This window comes from Momordica charantia, assembly GCF_013281855.1.
Source record: "Momordica charantia cultivar OHB3-1 chromosome 8 unlocalized genomic scaffold, Mcharantia_2.0 BLBB01000008.1, whole genome shotgun sequence".
NCBI lineage: Eukaryota > Viridiplantae > Streptophyta > Magnoliopsida > Cucurbitales > Cucurbitaceae > Momordica > Momordica charantia.
Genome location: NW_028275166.1, coordinates 3,720,265 through 3,746,526, shown reverse-complemented (window position 1 = coordinate 3,746,526; position 26,262 = coordinate 3,720,265). Strand labels below are relative to the sequence as shown.

The window sequence follows — 26,262 nt, the reverse complement described above, 5'->3', positions numbered from 1 at the left end:
ACCGTATAATAATAAAGCTATATTAATTTATATTTTTTCTTCCAAGCTTGGAAGTTCGAACACCAATACCCCATTATTTATACTAAAAAGAAGAAAAAAAAACTTTATATGATTTAGCTACATGATTAGATTTTAATGAGGTATTAATTTCATCCATAACTAAAGTAAAGGCCAATTTAAATTAGAGTTAGAAATCAATTGATTGAGCCATCCATATTGATAAAAGAAAATTATTTTTTACATAGAATTAAATATTCTAATGCTGCACCAAGATAAAGCTCAAACAATCTCATGCTAGGTAAGGTATTAAATTTCTATCCATATTCTCATACGTCTATGAATTTAACATCAATACGAGTGTGAATCGGCGTATCTACAGTATCACATAAAATATCGATAAAATATTAATAAAATCAATATAATATTATTAGTATAGACATATTAATAATGTTTACTTAATTAAAAGTAGAAAATGTGTATTGTTAATTTAAATATTTGTTACAAGTTTTTTATTTTTATAATTTTTCTTCAAATATCTATCAACATCAACATTTTATTAATAATTCTATAAAATTGAGATCTCGATATTCTCATCAACAACATAAGCTTTTAAAAAATTTAACTAGAAAAATTCATTTAAACTCATTAATGCCATGTTTACTTATCAACAATTACGAATGAACTCAAATCAAATCATTTGAAATGAATGTTGTTAGATGTTGTTTACTCTAAAATTTATAGAATCACATGTTTATTAAAAACTGTCTGGAATCATAATCAAAATGAAATATATAATAATTAATAATATACCAGTTTTTTTCTACTTCATTACAAATAAATTATTGTGTTAATATTTATTTAATTAAAATAACAAAAAAAATAAAATAATTGATAATAATAACTTTTATTATAGCGATTATTAATAAATAATGAATAACTAAAATAAAATTCAATCAACTAAAATTATTTTTTATTAGCATTTAATATAAAATATTATTAAATTTTATCATTATAATATTTGATAGTAAAATTTATATTTTAAAAATATTTATTGATATTAATTAATAATAATTAAATTAAAAATTAAAAATTAAAAATAAATAGGTGGAGTCCACAATAAAGAATAGAACTGAAATTACGACGCTGGATCAAAAAATTTGAGGTGAGTCCAATCATTCCGGTTCGATTCCATTCTATACTTTGGTTGATATGATTGACACGCTAACGAAATAAATTATAATTAATTATAAACAGTCAACTTTAGTAAAAATATATAAAGTATGATTGAGAGATTTGGTAGTGATTTGCAGATTGATATTTATAAATTGGGTCCCACTCGCAGGATCCGCTACCAACTCATTCCAGACCGCCGTCCAATAAATAATATTTCTTGAATATATATAATTGGTTTGCTTTCTAAACAAAAAAAAAATCCCTTGTTTTTTCAACTCAATAAAAATAATAATAATAATTTTTTTTAGTTATGTAGACACTTTTCGTTGGAGATATATTTTTCAACTATTTTTTTTGTTTTTTAAGTTAAAATCAAGTTTAATAGTTAATTAGAATTTATAGGGTATACTCCCTCTAAAAAATTATAGATTTACTTCTCTACCACGTATTTGTGATGTATTTTTTCTCTCACTTTTTAAGTGTAGATGTTTAATTTTACTTCAATGTTATTAATTATATAATAAAATTTGAATTTATTTCAAAAGTTGACCCAATAGTCTATCATAGATGATGACTATCATAAATTTGTTTATATGATAATTACTAATATGAGTTTAACTTAGCAGTACTTGACATATATTATTGATTAAGAGATTATAAGTTTTAATCTCTCACTCTTATTTGTTGCACTAAAAATATCATCTGATAATTTCTCATCATGTAAAGTAGGTGAAAAAATGTGGATAAATACCTTTGTAAAAAAAAAAATTGTGGATAAATAAACAAAAACATGCGGGTTAAGTTTTCATTATAACTTACTAGAAAAGTGGCATTTTGCAATCCTCTAGTATATATAAAAAAAAATTAAAGAGTAATATAGAATTAATAGAAAAAATTAAAAATAGTAAAACTAACCTAGCTCAAATAGGTAACATATATATCATCAATCAAAAACTACCATTTGATTGGAGAACGCTACTTAAACTATGTTTGTCAAATTAAGAAGAGAATTGATTAGCTCAAACTAAAAAAAAAAAAAAAAAAAACTCTATTTTTTTTTCATTTTTCTTTCTTTAAATCATCTGTTATCTTTCATCTTCCACCCACTGCCCCTTCCCCAGTCCCCCACTCACAGACGCAGAGATGTCCGACGCGCTTTCAGCGCTGCGGCTCCCATGGAGAGTGAAGATGATGATCTCCGCCATCGGCTTCGGCACCGATCTCTGCCGCCGCTCCGACGGCACCGTCAACCGCCGCCTCTCTAACCTCCTCGACTTCAAATCCCCTCCCCTGAACAAACCAAACAACGGCCTCAAAAGCTTCGATGTCACCGTCGATGCCTCCCGCAACCTCTGGTTCCGTCTCTACGCTCCTACCTCCGATTCAACCTCCGAATCCTTGCCGCTCATCGTCTATTTCCACGGCGGCGGATTCGTATTCATGGCTCCCGATTCAAAACTAGTCGACGATTACTGCCAGAGACTTGCTAGGCAAATACCCGCCGTCGTCATCTCCGTCAACTACCGCCTCGCTCCGGAGCATCGCTTTCCTTGCCAGTACGAAGACTGCTTCGATGTTCTGAAATTCATCGACGCCGCTGCGATCGAAGGATTTCCGGCAAATGTCGATCTGAAACGGTGCTTCGTCGCCGGAGACAGCGCCGGCGGAAACATAGCGCACCACATGATTCTGAGATCTGGAGAACACGAGTTTCGCGATTTGGAAATCGTCGGAGTCATCGCGATTCAACCGTTTTTCGGCGGAGGAGAACGAACAGAATCGGAGAAAGCACTCACCAAAGCTCCCCTGGTTACGGTGGACCGTACGGACTGGTACTGGAAGGTTTTTTTACCGGAAGGATCGAACAGAGACCATCCGGCGGTGAACATTTTCGGTCCGAACTCGGCGGATTTGTCGAAAGTTAGGTTTCCGGCGATTAAAATTTTCGTCGGAGGACTGGATCCGTTAATCGATTGGCAAAAGAGGTACTACGAAGGGATGAAGAAATTAGGTAAGGAAGCGGATTTGGTGGAATATCCAAATGCTTTCCACAGCTTTTACGGTTTTCCAGAGTTGCCGGAGTGGTCTCTTTTCATCAAAGACGTTGCAGATTTTGTACAAACGCAGTCCTCCAAAATGATCAGTCGGCGAAATCAGAAATAATTATGGATGCTGAAAACGGAACCAGAAAATTTCTTCATCAGTCAAAGGCAAGATTATCCGTTTTCTGCGTTGCTTGATTTTCTCTAGCTTTCTTATGATTTATGCTGTAATCACAATTAAACTCTCAACTCGACAAATTAGGAATGTTATCTGTTGAATTAATGAACGAAACTTTAGCTTTACTTACCTTTTTCTTAGTACATGTAATGTTTCAATTTTCTATGAAATTATTTAGCAAATATGACAGTTGACGTTATTCCCAAATTGTTGTATTAAAAAATATATATATAACTGTGGAAGTGTACACTAAATAATAATACATAAGCGAGTACCCATACTCTCATGAGTGCAAATACTCACCTATTTGTTTATTTGTGAAGCTATAGTGGAAAGTAGGCCACCGTTGAAAAGTTAATTCTTATTTATATGTGTTGGATGATGTGGGTCACATAGTATGAATTGAAATACGCATATTGGAATTCTTTTTAATCAATATCATATATTTTTAATAGTATTGATTGATTTAAAATTAGTAGTTCAGCAAATCTGAAAAAATGGAAGATTGAATTTATAATTTTTAGAAAAGTAGTAAGATGTCTTAATCATTAAATTATGTTCTTGATAGTGTAAATAGTAGGTTTTAGATAAGATTTAAATAGAATAAATTGCATATGGAATAACAACTATATCGTGAACATGTCATCAATACAATTCTAGAAACCATGGAGAAGCATATGGTCATTTGGTCGCCTTTTTTTGTATATTATCATTTTTGAACCATTATTAATGTTAATTGGTGATAATCTATCCTCGCAATGATTGTCGTTAACACTCTTTATTATTATTTTTTTGAAAAATACAAAATTTTTCTTTTTTATATTCCATCTCATAAATATAAAAAATTCAAGGGTGGTAATAAAAAGATAAGAGTGTTGAATGAGAGAGAAGAAATATATCCTTTTTCTTATCTCCCTCCCCCCTTTTTCCACTCAATATCTCTTATTTTTTGCTCTCTTGATCTTTCTTTTTGTTTCGTTCCACTCCCTCCTCCTGGTCACTTTTTCTTCTAGTTTTCTCTCTCTTTTCTTCTTTAACATCTACCGAAAATCGACCAATTAACTCACTGAATTACCATTCAATTAGTCTGTTTATACAAAAGTTGGGAAATTGCAAATTTTCTACCAATCCAAACGGACCGACATGCACCTCTAATTATATTGATGATATCTTCTTAAGTGTGTACATTGGAGCAATTTATTTTATTTAATACTTTTTGTTCCAACGTCATGATATTTAAAACTAACAAATATTGTTAAAATATATAATAATACTAATTAAAAAGAATCCCAAAATGACACGTGTGTATTTATACGGCACCTCGTCTATAAAAAATATAACAATGATGGGTAAGAAATAGGGTTATATCACTTTGTTTGTTTTCAAATATATTATTCTCTTTTTACTATAGCAATCAAATGTTGTTCAATACCAACCACCATTATGATTTTACAACTAAGAAAGAAGAATGCATAAACAAAAAGGCGAGAGATTTTTAATAAAAAAAGGTAAATAGCTATCAATATTTACCGCACTGAGCATTTTCGGGAGTTCAAATCAGAGAGGGTCTGAAAGTAATTGCTGATCATAGAATTTCTAACCGCCCACTCACTACTCCACTTAATGCTCCACGATCTTTAGACAAGGTATTGTGGGTAGTCATAATGATCTTAGTCGTTAGCCATCTATAAGTATGTTAATTCTCAAGTACTCAGTAGTACATCAATTTGGACTTTTCTACCCAACGCAAAATTCAAAAACAAATCATCAACTTTAACTACTTCTACCCTAGAAAATCTTTAATATAAAATTATGATTACATTTTAAGAAATATATTGAATTTAGTATTGCGGAACTCATGACCTTTCGATAAAAAACTAGTGTCAATTACTACTAAACTAAGCTAGTTGGTTTACCAAAAGTTTATTTTTTTTTTTTTTTGTAATTTATTTAACAAAAGTCTCGTTAGAGTATACTTCTAAGGGCATATATTATCTCCTTTGAAGTAAGAAAATTCAAAGAAGTCAGTAGAGGTACAAGTTTTCTTGATCAATTCAATCAACTTTGACCTTGACCGATTACATTCCGTGAGTTTGTTGAGAGTTCATTGAGATTAAGGCTCCAATTATAAACAAAAGGAGAGAAAAAAGGAAAATACTAGCAAGGGAGATTCTCCTTCCATTTTCGTCACGATTTTGTCACAACCATCCACAATTATTTCTAGAGTACTGAGAAACGATCAGTCCATTGAGTTGTGATTTGGATTCCGCCTACTGATCATCTTCGAGGACTGTGTTTGTACGAAATCCACGACGTCTCTGATGAACAGAGCCCACTCTGGCAACTCTGGAAAACCGTAAAAGCCGTGAAATGCGTTTTGATATTCCACCAAATACGATTCCTTACCTAATTTCTTCATTTCTTCGTAGCATCTCTTTTGCCGATCGATTAACGGATCCAGTCCTCCAACGAACACTTTAATCGCAGGAAATCTAACATTCGATAAATCAGCCGAATTCGGACCGAAAATGTTCACCGCCGGATGGTCTCTGTCCGATCCTTCCGGTAAAAAAGCCTTCCAGAACCAGTCCGTTCGGTCCATTGTAGCCAGTGGAGCTCTGATTAGTTCTTTCTCCGATTGAGTTCGTTCTTCTCCGCCGAAAAACGGTTGAATCGCGATGACTCCGACGATTTCCAAATCGCGAAATTCGTGTTCTCCAGATCTCAAAATCATGTGGTGCGCTATGTTCCCGCCGGAGGTGTCTCCGGCGACGAAGCACCGTTTCAGATCGACATTTGCCGGAAATCCTTCGATCGCAGCGGCGTCGATGAACTTGAGAACATCGAAGCCGTCTTCGTACTGGCAAGGACAGCGATGCTCCGGAGCGAGGCGGTAGTTGACGGAGATGACGACGGCGGAGATCTCGCGAGCAAGGCTCTGGCAGAGGTGGTCGATGAGTTTGGAATCGGGAGCCATGAATATGAATCCGCCGCCGTGAAAATAGACGATGAGAGGCAAGGATTCGGAGGTTGAATCGGAGGTAGGAGCGTAGAGACGGAACCAGAGATTGCGGGAGGCATCGACGGTGACATCGAAGCTTTTGAGGCCGTTATTTGGTTTGTTCAGAGGAGGGGATTTGAAGTCGAAGAGGTGAGCGAGACAGCGGTTGACGGTGCTGTTGGAGCGACAGCAAAGGTCGGTGCCGGAGCCGATGGCGAAGAGCATCAGCTTCACCCTCCATGGGAGCTGCAGCGCTGAAACTGCGTCGGTCTTGGACATCTCTGCGCCTGTCAGTGGGAACTGTGAGGAAGATGAAGATAAAAAATCAGAAATCGATCATTGATGATTAAATAATAATAAAATAAAATAAAATAAAAAAAGATAAAACCTTGTTGGTAAGTGTGTTATTTTTTATTTGAGTGGCGGAGATTAAAAAATTTTCATGGAATATTTTGCAATTAAATAAAAATAAAAAATGTTTGGTTCAGGTAAGATTATTTTTATTTTTGTTAGTAGCTCTACTTACTTTTTTTTAAGTTCGTGTCGTAGGTTTGAATTTTCTAACTTCAAAAGAAATTATATAAATGCTTTTCAACTGTGGAAGTGTACTCTAAATAATAATACATAACAGAGTATCCATCAACCAAAACTTCCCTTTTATATTCATCTATTTGTTTATTTGCAAAGCTATAGTGGTAACTGTTAAAAAGTTAATTTTTATTTATATGTGTTAGACGATGTGGGTCACGTAGTATATGAACATGCCATCTATACAATTCTAGAAATCGTGGGGAAACATCTACCCATTTGGCCACTTTTTTGTATATTATCATTTATGAACCATAATCGATGAGAATCTATTTTCATTTTGATCACCTTTGACAGCCATTTATTATTATTATTTTTTAAAAAAGAAGAAATATATATATATTTTTACATCTATCTTCTGAATCTTAAAAATTTAATGGCGGTGAAAAAAGAAGATGAGTTAATTTTTTCTCTCCCTCCTTTTTACTCTCACTCTTTCCCCTCTCTTATGTTTTTTTCTTCTTAGTTTTCTCTCTCATTTCTTCTTTCATCTGTCTCTCCCTCTCAGTTCTCTATCTCTATCTTTTCAATCATACAGTCGCAATACTGATCTACTTCTCCTCTAACATCTACCAAAAATCGACCAAATCAACTAACCAAATTAGCAGTCAATATTTGTGCAAAAGTTAGGAAATCACAAATTTTTGACCAATCAAAACCAAATAGTAAGTTTTTGATGTTTGTTTTGTATTAAAATCAACATTGAAACCGACCGACGTGCACCTCTAATTAGATTGATGACATCTTTATAGGTGTGCTAACTGGAGCAATTTATTTTATTTAAGTCGTGTCTAAAACAAACTAGTTTGTCTCCCGGTCATGATATTTAAAACCAACAAATATTGTTAAAATATATAATATTAATTAAAAAGAATCCCATAATAACACGTGCCTATTTATACCGCATGATCCACCTCATCTAATGCATGTCTAGGACTAGAAAATTTCTAGTCCTTTTGTACTACCTACATTTAAAGCGTAAAATGTGTAAAATAGCTTTATTATATAAATAAAAAATATTTATTTTTCTAACGTGAAGCACACATATTTGGAAGAAAATCACTCTACTCTATCTCACCTCCTCTTATGGTTTAATGGTACATTCTCTCCTATTAGATATTATTATATGTGATTATTTATTTTCCTTTTTTAAATTTATTTCTCTGTTCATTGTTATTCATACGTTCACTCATATCTCTAATTTCCTTTTTTTGAATTTTTCTCCCTAATTTTAATGATTCTGCACTAGACTATTTATATTATGTATGATTTTTCTATTTATTTTCATTTCCTTCTTAATTACTTTTTTTTTTCTATCCCATTCTAATCACATCTTTTTCATTTTTTTTTGAAGGTATAAAAATATTTGGATGTATTCATCTCACGTGAAAGAGTAAATGTCTATCTTATGTTTAATTCTTTACATTTTTTAAATTCATCATTTTTATGAATTTTTATTATTTGATTATAAATATACTTTTTTTTTTGTCTTTTAGTAAAAATATCGTTTAACTTTAGATCTAGTTAAAATTTTGTTTCAAATCAATGGAACTAAATCAATGGAACTATATCATTCAATAGAATGAAATTTTCAAATAAGTTCATGACATATTTTTGAATATATGTAAATTTATTATTCAGTTTTATTATTTGATATTTGTACGTTCATTAAAAAAATTGAATATCAAAACATATACCATTATCAGTGATTAACCTGCTGAGAAAATTGCACACTGTTGATAGCATACGGTTGCTTCTCGTGGATTTTCATAACCTTGCTGTGCAAAAATGGGATATGCATTTGAAACGGGTGCCCAAGTTATTATATATATCATGAGTGATATGGAAATAGATCGAGTAATCTTTTCCTTTACCGAAGAAAAGGTATTTCTAGTTTGCATGGTCCAATAATTGAGTCCAAGAATTTCTACAATAAAATTAGGTAGGTCCCAAGTATACTTCCCTGTATAGTAATATTGCATAGCTTCACAATCTCAAGAGATGCATTGTTTATTCATATATAGTACCTCTACTCAAGTGTCATAATCTAATAGAAGGTTATCTCAAGTTTCCATCAAATTAAATAGACACAAAATTCAGTTGGGGATTATCTCAAAGGATGCATGATTTTCATGGTACGGATCGCCAGTCTCATTTAAAGACTCGGCAGAGTGGACCGAGGCGTGGGAAGGACTCGGCGGGGCCATGGTGGTTGGGCAGACCTCCTCCGCTGCTGTGGCCGGTGGGATTGGACCCACCGGACGAGCATCGTTGAATCTAAAAATATGAAGAATAGCAGTGATGATTGCAAAGTGTGAGCACGTTTTGTCGAGGAGGAGGAAGAAATAGAGGAGGAGAGCGAAGACCGCAGTGGAGGCGGCGATGAGGAATAAGCTCTGAAAATAACTGAGATCGAGACTAGGAGAAGACGAGTTCAAACTGGTGCTGCAAGATTGATGGCTGGTTTTCTTCCCAAACCACTTGTCCTGTATTTGGCCCATTTCTTCACTCTCGGTCACTTTTAACACTGCCTTCGACATATCTTCTACTATAGATGAACCTAATTGGAAGGCCTGCAAAATTTCAATTTGTGAACTCAGAAAACAAAAATCAAAGTATAAGATGGCATTGATTTGTAAAATTACAAATTCAGTACTTTGAAATTTCATATAATTAGACTATGAAAACTTCGCATTACATTATGCTTTTTAATTTTGAATTGTGTGTGATTTCAAATAGTTTCATGTGACATGTTTATCTGATAAATATTGATTGATTTTACACTATATATTATAAAAATAGAAATAGAATAAAGAAGTAGATAATTAGAAAAAATAAAATGTTGCAGTACATAAAAGTGATTTGATACATTAAAAAGGAAAAAAGTATTTTGTACTTTCTCCTTCTGTCATTTGTTTATAAATCTTTGCCAAACTAGATCAGTAATTTGTCCTAACAAAACACTACATACAGACTTATTACAATCACAGTTCAACTTTTAAAAATAAAGGAACTGATTTAAAGTTTAAGAAAACTTAGTTTTATAATTTGAGCTGAAGACCCATTACTTCAACGAAATTAGAATCAAGGAAAATAAATGAAAATGGAAATAGAAAATTGAAATCACTCTCGGTGGTCTATTATTAAATATTAGACCAATAATTTAGAAAATTTTATATTGATGATGGTTGTCTAATAAAAAGTATATATATATATATTGTCTAGCTATGCAATTTTATTTTGATTATTTATTATTGGTTAATATTAAATAAATGTTATAATAAAAAATATTTAAAACAGTAATAAATTAAACTAAAATTTATTATTACGTTAATTAAAAATAATATAGCATACTATTTGTAATTAGTCAGATATAAGAAAAAAAAATTCTAATAATTTATAAATATATGATTTCGGACAGTTTAAGTAAAACAACTTGATTCCTATTCCACAAAATTTATCATCAAATAAATAACGTAATTCTCATCCTGATTTTTAAAGCTGCATTTGATAACGATTCGTTTTTTGCTTTTTTGTCTTTGGAATATTTTCAAGTGCCAAAGACAGGAAAAAAAATTTGAAATTTACTTTTTTATTTAATTTTTTAATTTTTTAAAATTTGATTTAGATTTTGAAAACGTTTCTAAAAATAGATAGAAAAAAAAAACACATGAAAATTATACTTATATGCTTAATTTTTAAAAATAGAAACTGAAAATAAAATGGTTAGGCTAATTTCTGTAACATTTGCGGAGAACAAAAAAAGAGGGCTTACAAATCCAAAACCGTTGCTTTTGAAGAGAGAATCAGCCATGGTATAGTCATCATAATGTGTTGAAAGAAAGAGCTTCATGTAAGGGACCTCGTCAATGACAGCGTCGATGCCGCCATTGCAGCTTCCTTTTGTGAAGAGCTGCTGCAGTTCCTCTAATGAGTCATAGGAGACCAAATTTTTTATGCCCAAAGATTGGAGTGTGTGCAAAACATAAGAGCCTTTTTGATATCCGACACCCCAGTTGTTTTTAATGATCTGATTGATGTCGGTCACCGGTTGCAGCTGCTGAACTGTTAGCCACGACGTTCGGCTCGCGGTGTAGCTCTGAGTTAGAATGAACACCACGAAGAACCATATCACCACCACCAACCTCGCCAGATTGCTCACCAACGTCTCCAAAGCTTTGAGTTAATGGATTAAAATCACCAATGAACTCAAAAATTTAAACTAATAGATTAAGGTAAATTAAATTCATTTACAGAATATCTAACAACTAAAATATCAATAGATGAGTTAATTAAGTTGAGTTGGCACTGTTAGTAAAGAAAAAATACATTTTAAGTCGTTATGTGGGTTAGGCTATATGTGAGTACTGCATTGAAATATTTACAGTTTATAATTTTTTTAAAAAATTTTCAATAAGTTGTCCAACATCTAACATAATCATAACCTAAATATTTTATCATTAATGCTTGCAGCTTACATTGTGCGAAAACAATGGTGCAGAAGGAGAACCAGAGAGTGGTGCCGATCTGGTGAGACGGGGGACCATGACGGAGGCCTTCGTTGTTTCGGTGATCGAGAATCCAGACGACAAAGCCCATGAAGACGAAGAAGCAGAGGGCTGTGATCCAGAGTTCCCAAGTCAATGGCTTCAAGAAAATCCATGCATGGTTCCTCAAGTTACGTCTTAGAGGCACCACCGCTGCAATTCCAGCTTCCGTGAATGGCAATGTGAAGTCTACCCACAAAGATCTGTTTGCTAATATTGTTATGTCTCCAACTGCTACATCATATACCTGTCCACAAACACCGCCATTAATTACATACAAAATTATAAGGGTAAAAATAATAAATATTGGGGACAATTATCTAAAAATTGCCATCCGTTAGTTTAACTTCCGGGACTCTCTAGAACTATTTTCTAGAGATTGGAATCAAATTGTCGATTTTTGAAACTTAGGACTAAATACAAGCCTAACTCTAAACTCATCCGGAACCAAAAAGTGTAGTATATACACAAATTATAATTAGGAGTTAAAATGGTTACGTAACAAGGTGAGTTGAAAATCTTTTAAAAATAACGAGGAAAATACTTCTTCGGATCTGTTTGCTAATATAGTTATGTCTCTCTTTTAAGTTGTCAAACATTAAATTGTGATCGGAGATGGTTTTTCACCGGTCAAGACGTAGAGTAATTTTCAGATTATAATTTAGTCTAAAAGAACTTGGCACAACTAGACCGCTAGACGTACCCCTCGAGACACTTCCATGATCAAGTCATCGTAGGAAGCCGATGAGCGTCCACGCGTATAATTGAAGGGAACACATTCATACGGTAGATCATAAGGAAGCTGTTGAACAGCTGCTTTAAAGATATCAATGCAGTACCCAACAATGGAGCCATTGTTCACTATAGTAAATTCAGTAAAACCAGCATTCAATGGAACTCCTATCTTCAGTTTCTTCTGTGAAGTCCCCCATCCCTTGGGAACTCTAAAGCTGTGTCCTGGCCAAATTATAGGTCTTAAATCACCTTTTTGATTCAAATCTCTGCTCAGATTCATTTCAGGAGTCCAATATCCCACCCTCATTACTTGTCCATCTCCCACTACATTCACTATCTCCAAATTTGGTGCCTCTAATTGCCCTTTAACCAAATTAAACTCCCCACTAACACCTTTGAATTTTGTCTTAGACAGTGACTCCCTGATTTTCTTGCCATTTTCAGACACCACCAAATTAGGATCCATTTCGATTCTCTCGACAGCCATTGCTAGCGCCCATGTCGCATCGTAAGCCCATAGCCCATAAACATCTAATTGCGGGTCATCGACCGTTGGGTTGTGTTGTTGGAACTTCTTTCTCCATCGAGCCGTGAAGTTTTGGAGCTCCGCGGTCCTTGGGACGTAGGCTTTTACTCCCAAAACTCCTTGCATTGAGCTGAGAGTTGAAGAGTTCAAAGTATTTAGGACATTTGCTGTGGCGCTACTCAGAATCCATGCATAGCCTTCGCTCATCATCCCAATTTCCTCTGCCTTGTAGAAAACTTGAGTCGCAAGACTGTGCTCCATGTGAACCACCACAACTCTCGTCCGCATCATCTTCAATCTATGAAGCTCTTTTCCGATCTGATTGTCAGATGCATCCGAGTCGATCACGCTCCGGTGAACACGGATGTATACTACCTGCAAATTCATAAATTTTTATAACTAACAAATTGTCGAAGGTAAATAAACCACCGCCTAACAAAAAGCTTAACTTACAAATTTAGTAAATTTAATTCATTTGTGGATATCTAATTAAACTAAATTTTACTTAATTTCCAAAAACCATATAAAAAAATCAAGTTTATAAATACTACTTGTACGAGTGAATTAAAAAGTAAAAGTAGGGGTGTCTACAAAAACTGAGCCGATGCTGAACTAACAAATAGGAGGAAAAATTTTCACAAAAAATTAAGAGTCAGAACCGTCACATAGCCAAAACCAAACAACACCGAGCCGATGAATCGTCGGTATGTCAGTTTGGTCAAGCAGTTTACTGTTTATTATGTTTTTGCACTGGTTCGGGTGGATATCGAGACGGTTCGGATTTAGTAGACTAGTAGTCATGCTGGTAGTAAGCTGGTAATGAACAAAACAAAAAGGGTGAGGAGGGAGGCTTTTCTACTGTTGCTTGGGAGATGAGAGGAGGGGATGGCTGAAACTGGACGACAACTCTTTAGAGTTACGTTGTTGCGGCTGCCAATTGGGAGAGATGAGAGTCGAAGAGAGAAGAGACAATTTACAGGAAGGAGAAAGAAGAGTCGAGAAGCTAAAGTTTACTAGGTGTTGCTTATAACAAGGTAATAACTACCTGCAAAGCCTGGATGAGATCAGCTATAATCCAGTTTCCAAACTCATCGTCCTGGTACATGGCAACGACGTACTTCCAAGCAAAATTCATAACGATGGCGTGAATGGCGTAAACTTGGGAGGACTGGTTCTGGGCTACTCGGAACAAGTATGGAGATTTGAGATAAGAGAAAGTGGAGCTTTTTGGTGCAAAGGAGATGATTGGGACCTCAGCTTTCTCACCCAGCTGCTTCATAGTGAAGTAAGCTTCCAACCAACTTCCCATTCCCAAAATCACTTCTACTTTGCTCTTCTGTATTACCTCCAAGCCTGTTTCATCAAACACAAAACACACAAATTTTGCATTCTCTCCAACTTAACTTTTGGGCCAATTAATTTCTGGAAATAAAAATGATGCAGTAGAAGTAGGAACCCAAGCTTATTTCGCAATTTAATTAACCCTGGTTCTTTTGGACCAATGAGCTACACCGATGGTTAAGTTGTTGTACTAATTAACAACAAAACAAGAAATAGAAAATCGATATGAAACATACAAACAACAGAAATAAGAAATAAGAAACGAAACGAGAACATTACGAAGAATCTTTTGAATGTTCTGGTTTTTAACAAAATAGAGACAGAACCAAGATGATCAAGCTGCTGTACCTTGAGCAACAGCTGCAAAAACATCACCCTTGGAGTCTTTGATGTGAAGGACAATTGTGGTGTTGTGTTCAGGATGAGAAACATAGAAGTCGGAGACCGACATGTCGATGCAACTCAAACTCATCTTTCCAACCCGACTACTTAAATCGAGAACGACGCCCACATTCACGGTGGTCGTCGTTTTGTTCTCGACGGCAGACACCATCAGTGACTGCGTCGTCCAGCTGATGCCACGAACTACAACAAAACCTACAAACAAATACCCCAAAAAACCAGATTTTGGCCTCATTTTCCAAAAGCGCCTTCTCTCCAAAAAGTTTGGACGACACAATCAAATACAAAAGATCAGTAGGAGCTCTCTCTCTCATTAATTCTTCGTTGCAGGACAAGGTTTCACCACTGGCTTTTCTTTTTTAAGCTCATATTATTTTCAAGCAACGCTCATTTATTAAAAACTGGCCCGCTCTCTCTTTCATTCCAACCATATATTAAATCATATTAAATTCTTTCTTATTTCTCGTACGTCTAATAACTATTTTTTGTTCTTTCTGTAAAAATAGGAAATATGTTTGGAACCATTTATTTTTCTCATTCTCTAAAAACAACTATACCAAAAGCTAATGTTTCTAAAAAAAATAGGACACGAGAAATAATAGACAAGAATCTGAAACATTGCAAAATGAGCCATAAATATTCAATTTTATATCTAATAAGTTATCGTCATTAATTCTGTGTATAAATATCTTAACCTGCTTAAAATCAACCATTTAACTACATGAATCAATTACTTACAAAATTAAAAGTTGAGACTTAACAGGGTCCAATTAAAATTTAGAAACTCAGAGTACAAAGAATGAACAAATAAAGTCAAAAAAATTTATAATCAAACTGATAACTTTTTTTCAGTGCAATAATATATGGAGCTCACAGTCTCTTAATCATGTAAATTAGAATTAGCTCCCTAAACCAAACTTATAACTAAACCTCTATAAAATAAACATGTTAGAAGCACGCTACAGTATATACAGAGAATTACCATCTCCCGAGTCCCGTGTTCCACCAGTCATATAAAAAAAAATTAAATAATCTTAAACTATACAAGGTCGTCAGTCGTCACCTTCCTGTGTATGATATCAACACTATTTTAAGTCAAAGTCTTTTAATATATATTGATATATTCAACGCTATTTTACATATTAATATTCAACAGCCAAAGTCTTTTCTCTTTATGATTCTTGAATCTCAACTTTGACTCAAAGTCTCCCTACATGTTATTTTTTTTTTTATCAAACAAACACGGTATTAAAAAGAAATAAGACCAATATTACGTCACAAGAGTGGTGATCACGCACCACAATAAGAATCCACGAAGGAAACAACTATCCCAAAAGACAGAGAAACGATAAGAAATGAGACACTTGACTAATAAAATAACTTGTTGTATATTCAAATAACTAGGAACATGAACAAATTTTAGCCCACTAAACACCTTCTCCAAAGTCACAACATCTTCAATCATATTTAATGGCATCAGGGGAGACTCTTGTCAATCATGGCACCCTTATTTAGAATTAGAAGGAAAATAATTACTTGTCTTATTCTTCACCGTGACAGGTAAGGGAGGATTAGACAAATTCTTCAAATCATGCTGGTCACGTATCTCGACACAATAAGAACTGATAGCCTTCACATATTCCAACATAGTTATTTATGTTTATACATTAATTTTTTTCCTCACAAAGACATGTTTAGTAACCTTGTCTTTTCTTGTTTTTTATTTTATTTTCCTTGTTTTTTAAGAAAGAAAAATAAAAATGTGTGCAGTCATATTTTGTCTAACTTTCTCTTTTGTATTGAAAGAAATATTTTCTCTAAAATTATAGATATAAAAAAATATTAAGTGTTACATTAAAAATTAACAAAAGGTAAAATTAATATGTTATATTTAATTTTTTAAATATTTAATATACATTTTACAAGTAAAATACAATAAAATAATACTTTAGTTTACTTCTTGAAAAATTGAAATCCGGATACAAAAAGCCAAATATTTTTGCTTTGAAAAATTGTATACAATTTTAGAATTTAAGCGTATCAAATCTTATCTAATAATGTTTGTTTAAATCCTCCTACTTATTATTATTTGAAGGTAAGTTGAACTAAAACTTTTATTTCGGGACAAAATTTTACATTTTAAATTATTTTTTACATAATCTTTTTATTTAAAAATATATATATATATATATTCCTCAGTTACTCTCAATTATTTTAAACCTTTCTATCATGCTCATATAATATGATCATTTTAATCCAAATACAATGTCAATTAATTCATGTATTTTTTCTACACAAAGGTCACAAAATATCCAACCTAACTACTCTAGTAGTTTTAATGCGAAAAAAGAATCATAGTCTCTTTATATAAAGAATCAGACATTAGAAAGATTCATGCGACCAAAAGTGAAATAACTTGAAGAGTTTTTAAGACAAAGTATGTAATGATTTCAATGACGGTGTATTATCTCTAAAGATGCTTGATTACCATGTTCCGAATTGCTGGAAGGACGGGACGGGGCAGTGGTGGTTGGAGAGGCATCCACCGTCGCCACCCTGCTCCCCCGACGGCTATATTCGAATCGGAAAATGTGGAAGGTGGTGGCGATTCTTGGCCATATTGTGTAGTAGTCGAGTGAGAGTGTTGGGAAGAAATAGAGGATGAGAGCGAAGACAGCCGTGGAAGCAGAGATGAGGAATAAGGTCCAAAAGTAACTGAGGTCAAGGCTTGAAGAAGAGGCTAACTGATAGGAGTTGGCGATGCAAGATTGTTGGCTGATTTTCTTCTTAAACCACTTGTCTTGTATTTTGTTCATTTTATCACTCTGAGTCACACGCAACACTGCCTTCGACATATCATCTACCAGAGGTGAACCTATTCGGAATGCCTGCACTTTCAAATCATATCAGCTTGAGGTTCGAACATCTTTAAATCTCAAGATAACCCGTTTGGAAAACATGTTGAAAATTAAACACAATAATTATCCTACATATATTATATACATGAACTATGATCCCTTTCCTCGTTCGAGAATCTCCTCCCTTGCCCCCCGAATTGCACGAAATGGTCGCCTATTACACAGCTGTCTTGAAGAGTGACCTGGACCAATTCAATCACATTTTCATTCATTTGGAATCTGGGCTCTTCTACGTCATTTTCATTTATTTATTTTTCCTCTTTTTTTTTTCTTTTTTTATTCCCTTCCATCATCCCTTAAGTCTCATAGGTTTGATCCTGTAGAATCTGATCTATTTTTTCATTGAACGAAAGGTACGAAATAAATCAGATTGATTTTTCGATCAAAAGTACTACGTGAAATCTTCACTTTTTCCCCCTTTCTCTATCCCTATCCTAGGAATACAATGTTTGAATCAATAGAGAACCTTCTCTGGTATCCGTATGAATCGATATTATTACATTCCAATTCCTTCCTGATACCTCCCAGAGAAAATTCCGAATTGGATCTAAAATTGACGGGTTAGTGTGAGCTTATCCTTGCAGTTACATATATTTAACTTTTAAGATAGACTAATTTGCAAACTTAACTTTAGAGTTCTCGAGGTGTGAGTTCATCATATACTCATGAATACTCTTCTATTTGAGTATCACAAATGGCTTCTAAGGACATACAAATTTAGATGAATCTACATCCACAGTCACATTTTATGTAGGCTACTACTCTTAATAAATTTTCCTCAAAAGCACACCTTTGGGCTATGATCTTCTCTTTGAAAAATTATTGAATGTGGCCGTAAACCGATGATCATCTCGGTTATACGTTGGTAGAAAGTTTGATTTTTTTTTTTTTTTATACCCATCTCCCATTAACATTAGTTTGCCTATTAAACTCTATACGTTGAAATTAAAAGAGACATCGAGATGATTCAAAAAGAGAGAAGTAGAGAAGGAGAGAAAAGGACTTACAAATCCAAAACCGCCGCCATTATATTGAGAATCGCCCAAGGTATAGTTATCAGGATATGTTGAAAGGAGGAGCTTCATGTAAGGGGTCTCGTCAATGGCAGCATCGAGGCCGCCATTGCAGCTTCCTTTTGTGAAGAGCTGGTGCAGTTGGTCTACTGAGTCATAGGGTACCAAATTTTTAATGCCTAAAAGCTTCAATGTGTCGTAAACGTAAGAGTCTCTTTGATATCCAACATGCCAATCATTCTTTATGATCTGATTAATGTCGGTCACCGGTTGCAGCTGCTGAACTGTTAACCATGACGTTAAGGTTGCTGTGTAACTTTGAGTTAGAATGAACACCACGAAGAACCATATCACTACCACCAACCTCGCCAGATTGCTTACTAATGTCTCCCCTGGATATACGTGCAAAAAACAAATTAAATTAACAACAATAGTTAATGCTAAAAAAAATGTCTAAACTTAATAAATTTTTTATATATATAAGAAAAAGAACTATAGAATGTGTTTAATAGTTTCTTTATTTTTAAATTTTTGTCTAATACATCTCCTAATGCTAAAAAAAATTGTCTAAACTTAATAAATTTTGCGTTTAATAGTTCTCGACATATATTCGATATTTTTTAAAGTTTATTATTCTATCACACACAAAATTTAATTTTATGTCCAATACATCCATTAATTTTAAAAGATGTCGAATAGGTCGAAGATATATTTGACACCAAACAAAAAATTGAAAGACTAGTTAGACACTTTAAAGTGAATGGAAGTTTAAAAAACTACGATAGGATAGTTTGAACGTTCTAGCTAATCATATTTAGATAGTGATGATTCAACACCATCACCATTATGCATTTCTCTCCTGCTTGTCAAAAAAATTTAATGACGGCTAATAAGAACCAGTAGACAGGTGGGTAGTTAAATAAGATAATATGATAATTGGAGGTTGAAGGAGGTGAATTACTCTGTGCGAAGACCATGGTGCTGAAGGAGAACCAGAGACTGGTTCCGATCTGGTGAGACGGAGAGCCGCGAGAAAAGTCTTCATTGTTCCGGTGCTCGAGAATCCAAACGACGAATGCAATGAAGATGAAGAAGCAAAAGCTCGTGATCCAGAGGTCCAAAGTCAATGGCTTCAAGAAAACCCATGAACGGTTTCTCAAGTTATGTCTTACAGGAACCACCACAGAAATTCCAGTTTCCGAGAATGGCAAAGTGAAGTCCACGAGCGAACTTCTGTTTGCTAATATTGTTATGTCTCCAACTGCAGCATCAAAAATCTGTCCCACAAACATATCACCATTAAATTAACAACCTAGTTAATTAGTAATTAGAATAAATTTCTGAACCCACCCCTACAGACACTTGCATGATCAATTCATCGTAGGTGCCGGCTGAGAAGGGAACATAATGATAAGAAAGAGGATAAGGAAGCTCTGCAACAACTGCTTCGAAGATATCTGTGCAGTATCCAGAGATGGAAATTGAACCATTATTCTTGAAGACAAGAGGCATGAAAACATTGTTTACTGGAACTCCTATCCTCAGTTTCTTCTGTCTATTCCATCCCGTAGGAGCTGTAGTTGAGTCCCCCGGCCAAATTATGGAACTTAATTTACCTTTTAGTTTCAAATCTCTGGTCAGATTCATTCCAGGCGTCCAATATCCCACCCTCATTATTTGTCCATCTCCCATTACATTCACTATCTCCAAAGTTGGGGACTCTAATTGGCCTTTATCCAGCCTAAACTCCCCACTAATCCCTTTGAATTTCGTCTTCCACAGTGACTCCCTGATTTTCTTACCATTTTGATGATTTTGAGACACCCCAGAAGTCAAATTGGGATCCATTTTGATTCTCTCAACCACCATGGCTAGCGCCCAAGCGGCATCGTAAGCCCACAATCCATAAACATCTAATTTCGGGTCATCGACGGTTGGATTCTGTTGTCGGAATTTCTTTCTCCATCGAGTGGTGAAGTTTTGAAGCTCCAATGTTCTCGGCACGTAGGCCTTTACTCCCAAAACTCCCTGCATTGAGCTGAGAGTTGAAGAATTCAAACTACTTAGAACATTTGCTGTGGTGCTACTCAGAATCCACGCATAGCCTTCGCTCATCATCCCAATTTCCTCCGCCTTGTCGAAAACATGAGTTGCCAGAATGTGCCCCATGTGAACCACCACAACTCTCATCCACATTGTTTTCAATCTCTGAAGCTCTTCTCCGATCTGATCGCCAGAAGAATCTGCCTCAATCATGCTTCGGTGAACATGAATGTTTATGTCCTGAAAATCCAAATAGTCTTTATGTTACATGCCACGTTAATTACGGAAGGAGAAGATCATGGATATATAAGACCTTCTGAACAAAACAAATAAATTTGTGAGAGTTGTGCTAAAGCCAACGTGAGAGTCCCTTATGTAGATGGCTCAAGAGTGATTGGTGAGCCTAACCGTCATTACTGAAATTATGGATGAATCTTAAAAATTATAAGATGCATTAAGAGGGAGAAATTTGTCCCTCTTTCATTCTTCGCTCTGCACATACCTGCAAAGCCTGGATGAGATCAGCTATGATCCAGTTTCCAAACCCATCGTCCTGGTACATAGCTACAATCTGCTTCCAACCAAAATTTTTAACAATGGTGGTAATGGCGTAAACTTGGGAGGACTCATCCTGGGCTATACCGAACAAGTATGGAGATTTGAGATAAGAGAGAGTGGAGGTTTTTGGTGCAAACGAGATGATTGGGACCTCAGCTTTTTCACCCAGCTTCGAAATGAAGTATGCTTCCCACCAATTTTCCACCCCCAACATCACTTCTACTTTATTCTTCTGTATCAGCTCCATGCCTGTTTCATCCAAACACAAAATATACAAATTTTTTTCCATTATGGCCACCTACATAGAAGATCCAACAAATCTTAATTTAGGTAGTGTCTTAACCTCTAAACTATATTAATGTAAGAGAGTTAAAGAAGATGAATAGCGTCAAAACAAAATACATATTAACTGTTACGAGAGAGAACCTTGAGCAATAGCTCCCACAACATCGCCCTTGGAGTCTCTGATGTGAAGGACAATTGTGGTGTTGTGTTGAGGACGAGAAACATAGAAGTCAGAGACCGACATGTCGATGCAACTCAAACTCATCTTTCCCACCCAACTACTTAAATCTAGAAGGACGCCCACATTCACGGCGGTCGTTGTTTTGTTCTCGGTGGCAGACACCATCAGGGACGGTGAGGTCCAGATGCCACAAACTACAACAAAACCTACAAACAAATATCTCAAAACACCAGATTTTGGCCTCATTTTCAAAAGCTTTTCTCCAAAAAGTTTGGATGACGACATAATCAAATACAAAAAATCAGTAGGAGCTCTCTCTCTCATGGACTCATCGTCTCACACTCTCTTGGACAAGGTTTTACCACTGACTTTTCTTTTTGTAAGGACAAAGGATTTAAAGCATCGCTCATTCATTAAAAAGTGGCCCACTCTCAATTTCAATCCAACCATATAGTGAAGACAAAAAGAAAATATCCAACCATATAGTATTTTTCAACTTTTACCCAATTTGTACGTTTAAATTCAATAGTTTCTACTTTAGTCCCTCTACTTTAGATAAGCCACTAACCTTCACATGTGTCTATTTAGTCGTATTCCAAAAAAAGAAAAAAGGATTTATCTATTTAATCTTTGTATTCTAAAATGTTGTTAATATAGTTTTATAAATGCTTATGCCTTTCATACTATTTGTTTCTCGTTTACTTTTCTTAATAAATAAAAAACAAAACTACATTTTTTTAACTGTTTTGTTCTTTTCCTTTTTATTGAAAAGAGAAACAAAAATATGTTTTGCAACCCTCTTGTTTTCCTTCTCTAAAATTTTAAATTAATTAAAGGAAACAATTTATAGGAAATTTATTTTTTAAAATAAAACATTAATTTTTTTATGTTATATTTAATTTTTAATATTTATTATGTATTTTTAAGTGAAAAGTAATAAAATAGTGCTTTTGTTATGTTTTGGGCAAAACAAAAACGGAAAATGATAATAAGAAAAAAAGAACTTGATTTTGCTATTTCTACAAATTCAACACAATATTGGAAATATTTCTGAAACAAGAAATATAAACGATTACCCCTAATCTTGAGGGGGGCGTAGATCGAGTTCTGGGCTAAGATTTCCCGCATGTGCTTTTGGAACCCCCCACATATTCAATCACTTGCTTTCGGAGCCCAACGCATCTGCTCCCGTTTATGTGACGAACCGAACAACCATCGTTAGGTCCCGAATTCTACAAACCACCACACTCTTTTAATTCAAAGTCTTTGTATATATTTTGATTATTCAACACTATTTTACAAACTAATATTCAACAACCAAAAGTCTTCTCTCTTTATGATTCTCGAGTCCAAGTCTAATATTTATATGAAAGGAAAGGAAAGGGAGTTGGAGACGGCGAGACCGTACGGACCAGTGCTTGATGGAAGGAAGGCAGTTCGGGGGACCCCAGTTATTTGGCAGAGAGCCTTTCTTGTATGCTTTATGGGGCGTGATGAAGAGAGAGTGTTTCTTAGAGTTTTCAACTTCTAGACGGCACGTTACTATTTCCCATCTGTTTTTTTGCTTAACTTATTATTTTTCAAAGCTTCCAAGGTAGAAGGTGAACAGTCAAAAAGTCCTCTTATGGAGTATGATAATTGATAAGTTTGTGATCTCTTTTAGTACTAACATTCCTAATTCTACTATGAGCCCTGTTGCGACCACACTATTTCTGTTAGAACAGTAGTGTGTCCTAAGAAGTATTTGGGAGCGTCTGTGAATACAACGGCAAAAAAGTTTATGTGGTGAATACGAAAACACAGAATTTATAAAATAAAACAAATTCATTTAAATGAGTTTCAAAAGTTACGCTGACCTGGTCGAATTTGGGCTTTTTATGTCCGTGGCCCATTTGTCTGCAAGCCCAACCAAGCCGATCACAATTTAAAAAGAAAAATACAACTGCATTTCGTTGATCTGGTCATTTTGGGCTTTTTCTGTCCGTGGCCCATTTGAGTCTGCAAGCCCAAGCCAGTTTGGGTCTGTGTAAAACTTCTGTCATTTCTTGAAAACAATGAGATTATTGGAACAGCAGAGTTAAGAGTGAGTGGTCATGATTCCCCTTCTGGACTGGGCTGGAGCCTCGGGACAATCCTCCACAACGCAGTGGAACGTTAATTTTAAAATTTAATATATTTTTAATACGATTTAATTTTAAAATATTTTAATAGATTATAACTGTGTTTTATGAATGATTTGCAATCAAAACAACAAACAAAACTTATAAGATATTAAAATATCAAGTGATAGAGTGAAATCTATAAAGGAAGTCAATAATTTGGAGCCTGTACCTACGTTTGGAGAGTATCTTTTGATCAACCATCTTTTGATCAACCGTGCTGCGGACAAACCACTTGCACCACTCACGTTCTTGAATGTAGGGTTAACTCTTTTTTTTTTTATATCCGTATGTCTGGACAGCTTACGTGCACCTCGACTATTCACGGATCAACCGTCTGACCCTACTACATTTGATTCACAAAGAAACTCATAGGAAATTAAATCCTAAGTTGGTAGGTGGCTAGGTAGCTATACCATAGTTTGAATTCATTCCCTCTAAGTCTTTTGCTAATTACATTGACTCTCATTGACCACTTGAGTCATCCCATGATGGTTAGAGTTAACTAATTTTAGAACAACATTAAATATAAAATATAAAAAATAAAAAAGATATCTCACGACTGCTCTGGTGGAATGAAGCATGAACTACCCTTTTTACCAATTTTTTTTTTTTTTTGGTTCTAAGAATCCACTTTGTTGTAACAAAGCAAGTCAGCCAAAAAGCATAACATTTCAAAGTTAGGGACTTCAGAACAAAAATAGGATTTAATACCACAAACCATTGTCCCTATCTCAACGTTACTCAATCAAATTTTGAAGTTCATGAGGCAAATCGTTCCTACCGTCAATTGCTTATTATATACAACCTACCAGAAAATCATTGAACATTCAAAATTCATATCAAACGAGATATCATACGATATTAAGTGATCATGGAATCCGAAAGAGGCACATCAAACAAAAATACTGCACACACAAATATCCCTTACCTTTATCAAACAGAAAGACTGCATTGGTCCAGCGTTACTATAAGCAATGGTGTCCAACCAATGTCATAATTGATTCGGGACGATTTTGCTTCTGCAATTAGCAGTATATGCTCCATTAATATTAATAACAGCTAAAGTTTCAAAGGTAAGTGAACCAAGTGTGTTTCAAAGGCAAGCAATGGTGTCCTTTCTAGCATAGGGAGCAGCAAGAAACTATTTGTGCCCTCCTTAAAAAAAGAAACAAAGAGAACGTAAAATGATAAATAAATAAATAATAATAAGAAAAAAAAAACCTACCTTTGTTCTCTTCCCCTACATGTGTCCTCCTTACAAAAGCATTGTCATGAATCTGAAAACCATGCTGGCAGCTCACCCTTTAAAAAACAAGCAAGATGTCTTTGGTTGAATATGATCGGAAGCTTCCTTTAAAACCTTTGGCTAGAGGGAAACCACAGATCAGCGGGAAGGAAAGAAATAATTTCTTTACTTCAATGGATCAGTCTCTTTGCTTCGTTTCAAAAAAAAAAAAAGGAAAAAACAAGGATAATTGATACATATAACCATTGGCAAAATCAAGAAAGGTAGAAAGAGTGAGAAAGAATACCTTTTCAATCAATCATGGGTTGGACACAGTTTCCATCATTCTAAAAATTGAACTCGAATTATCTCCTGTCAAAAATCAACACGAGATTTACCATCACAGAGGAAACAATAACTTACGTATCTCATTCTATCCTAACCAGTTTTTAGGTGGATCAGTTTTTACTAGTACTGTTGAAATTTATTTCCTAAAAACAAACCAGGTTCTCATTCAAATCATGCTTAGAGCTTTTTAAGGTATATGACAACCTTTTACCGTTCTCTTTTTAGGTAAGAAAGAAAGAGATGAAGATTTGATGGTCTGGTTATATCAAAGCCTAATGAATGAATGGGAAACATAGCTTTCATTTCAAGCTAGAAAAGTTGGGAAAATCATGTAATAATGCATGATGTGTGGGGGTGTGGGACTCAGCTCTTTCGAAAGTTGGAACTTGAACTTTGAACACCTGGGAATGAATGCAGTTTATGGAACATACATCAAAGTTGGTATGGTATACTTGATGATCCAAGCTTTCTTTTGCTCTTTTCCAGCTAAGAGAGAGAGATGGAGATTTTATGGTTTAGTCATATCAAAGGCCAATGAATGGTAGGGAAGGTAGCTTTCATTTGACGTTGGAAAAATCATGCACAATGAATCGTGCGTGGGTATGAGGCAGAGCTCTTTTCAAAGTCAGAACTTGAATTTAACATGTGGAAATGAGATACAGTTTATGAAACGTGTCAATCAAAATTAGGATACTTGATGATCCAAGATTTTTTTGCTACAACCATTTTTGGTTTTAATAATGGAATTCTAAAGAAAAACCATACTCCTCTCATCGGATACTTGATGATCCAAGTTTCTTTTTGCTCTTTTCTGCTTGGCCACGCAAAATTCAAACACTATCCACTTGGTTTCATAATCGAATTCTAAACCCCCCCCCCCCCACCTATCTTTTTCTCATTCTACACCCTCCCTTCGGATTAGTCCTCTTTCCCCTATTTGGTTGACACATGCTGAATCTAAGCCAACCAAAGACATGATCCTGATCCTGATCGTAT

At 34.7% G+C, this 26,262-nt stretch overlaps 3 protein-coding genes and 1 pseudogene across 39 annotated transcripts in view; 1 reads left to right on the top strand and 3 right to left on the bottom strand.

Moving 5' to 3' along the window:
- Positions 1-2,264: 2,264 nt before the first annotated feature.
- Positions 2,265-3,518, top strand: LOC111004971 (putative carboxylesterase 18). Its single transcript, XM_022276300.2, has one exon. It carries the CDS (start codon positions 2,317-2,319, stop codon positions 3,334-3,336), a length of 1,020 nt encoding a protein of 339 aa, XP_022131992.2. The 5' UTR covers positions 2,265-2,316; the 3' UTR covers positions 3,337-3,518.
- Positions 3,519-5,358: 1,840 nt separating this feature from the next.
- LOC111004992 (putative carboxylesterase 18 pseudogene) lies at positions 5,359-6,849 on the bottom strand (annotated as a pseudogene).
- Positions 6,850-8,893: 2,044 nt separating this feature from the next.
- On the bottom strand, positions 8,894-14,906 carry LOC111004629 (glutamate receptor 2.9). 2 transcript variants are annotated; one of them, XM_088127099.1, is made up of 6 exons: positions 14,480-14,906; positions 13,836-14,143; positions 12,233-13,165; positions 11,461-11,776; positions 10,758-11,158; positions 8,894-9,555 (listed from the first exon to the last, which is right to left on the bottom strand). In XM_088127099.1, exons 1-6 carry the CDS (start codon positions 14,766-14,768, stop codon positions 9,079-9,081), a joined length of 2,724 nt encoding a protein of 907 aa, XP_087983225.1. In that variant the 5' UTR covers positions 14,769-14,906; the 3' UTR covers positions 8,894-9,078. The 2 variants fall into 2 exon arrangements, with proteins under 2 accessions (XP_087983225.1, XP_087983226.1); XM_088127100.1 differs by lacking the exon at positions 13,836-14,143.
- Positions 14,907-16,742: 1,836 nt separating this feature from the next.
- LOC111004946 (glutamate receptor 2.8) overlaps positions 16,743-26,262 on the bottom strand; it is a 29,416-nt gene continuing 19,896 nt past the window's right edge. For 12 of the 36 annotated variants that reach the window (XM_088128028.1, XM_088128027.1, XM_088128030.1 and 9 more), the window contains 11 exons: positions 25,226-25,290; positions 24,919-25,129; positions 23,863-24,712; positions 23,388-23,665; positions 22,608-22,763; positions 21,492-21,737; positions 21,010-21,314; positions 19,815-20,747; positions 19,426-19,741; positions 18,459-18,856; positions 16,743-17,421 (listed from right to left, as the gene is read on the bottom strand). In XM_088128028.1, coding sequence (XP_087984154.1) covers positions 16,984-17,421; positions 18,459-18,856; positions 19,426-19,741; positions 19,815-20,747; positions 21,010-21,314; positions 21,492-21,737; positions 22,608-22,659 — 2,688 coding nt within the window. In that variant the 5' untranslated portion in view covers positions 22,660-22,763; positions 23,388-23,665; positions 23,863-24,712; positions 24,919-25,129; positions 25,226-25,290 and the 3' untranslated portion in view covers positions 16,743-16,983. Of the gene's footprint in view, positions 17,422-17,523; positions 17,634-18,458; positions 18,857-19,425; positions 19,742-19,814; positions 20,748-21,009; positions 21,364-21,491; positions 21,738-22,607; positions 22,764-23,387; positions 23,666-23,862; positions 24,713-24,918; positions 25,130-25,225; positions 25,291-26,262 lie in introns of those variants that run through there. The other 24 variants (XM_088128040.1, XM_088128050.1, XM_088128045.1 and 21 more) reach the window with 20 other exon arrangements.

Excerpts from the sequence above, each read along its gene's own strand:
- LOC111004971 (XM_022276300.2), top strand. The coding sequence starts at position 2,317 with ATGTCCGACGCGCTTTCAGCGCTGCGGCTCCCATGGAGAGTGAAGATG.
- LOC111004629 (XM_088127099.1), bottom strand. The coding sequence starts at position 14,768 with ATGAGGCCAAAATCTGGTTTTTTGGGGTATTTGTTTGTAGGTTTTGTT. Across the intron at positions 14,144-14,479 it reads TTTTGCAGCTGTTGCTCAAG|GCTTGGAGGTAATACAGAAG; the intron begins GTACAGCAGCTT and ends TTGATGAAACAG. Across the intron at positions 9,556-10,757 it reads AAAGCAACGGTTTTGGATTT|GCCTTCCAATTAGGTTCATC; the intron begins GTAAGCCCTCTT and ends GAAATTTTGCAG.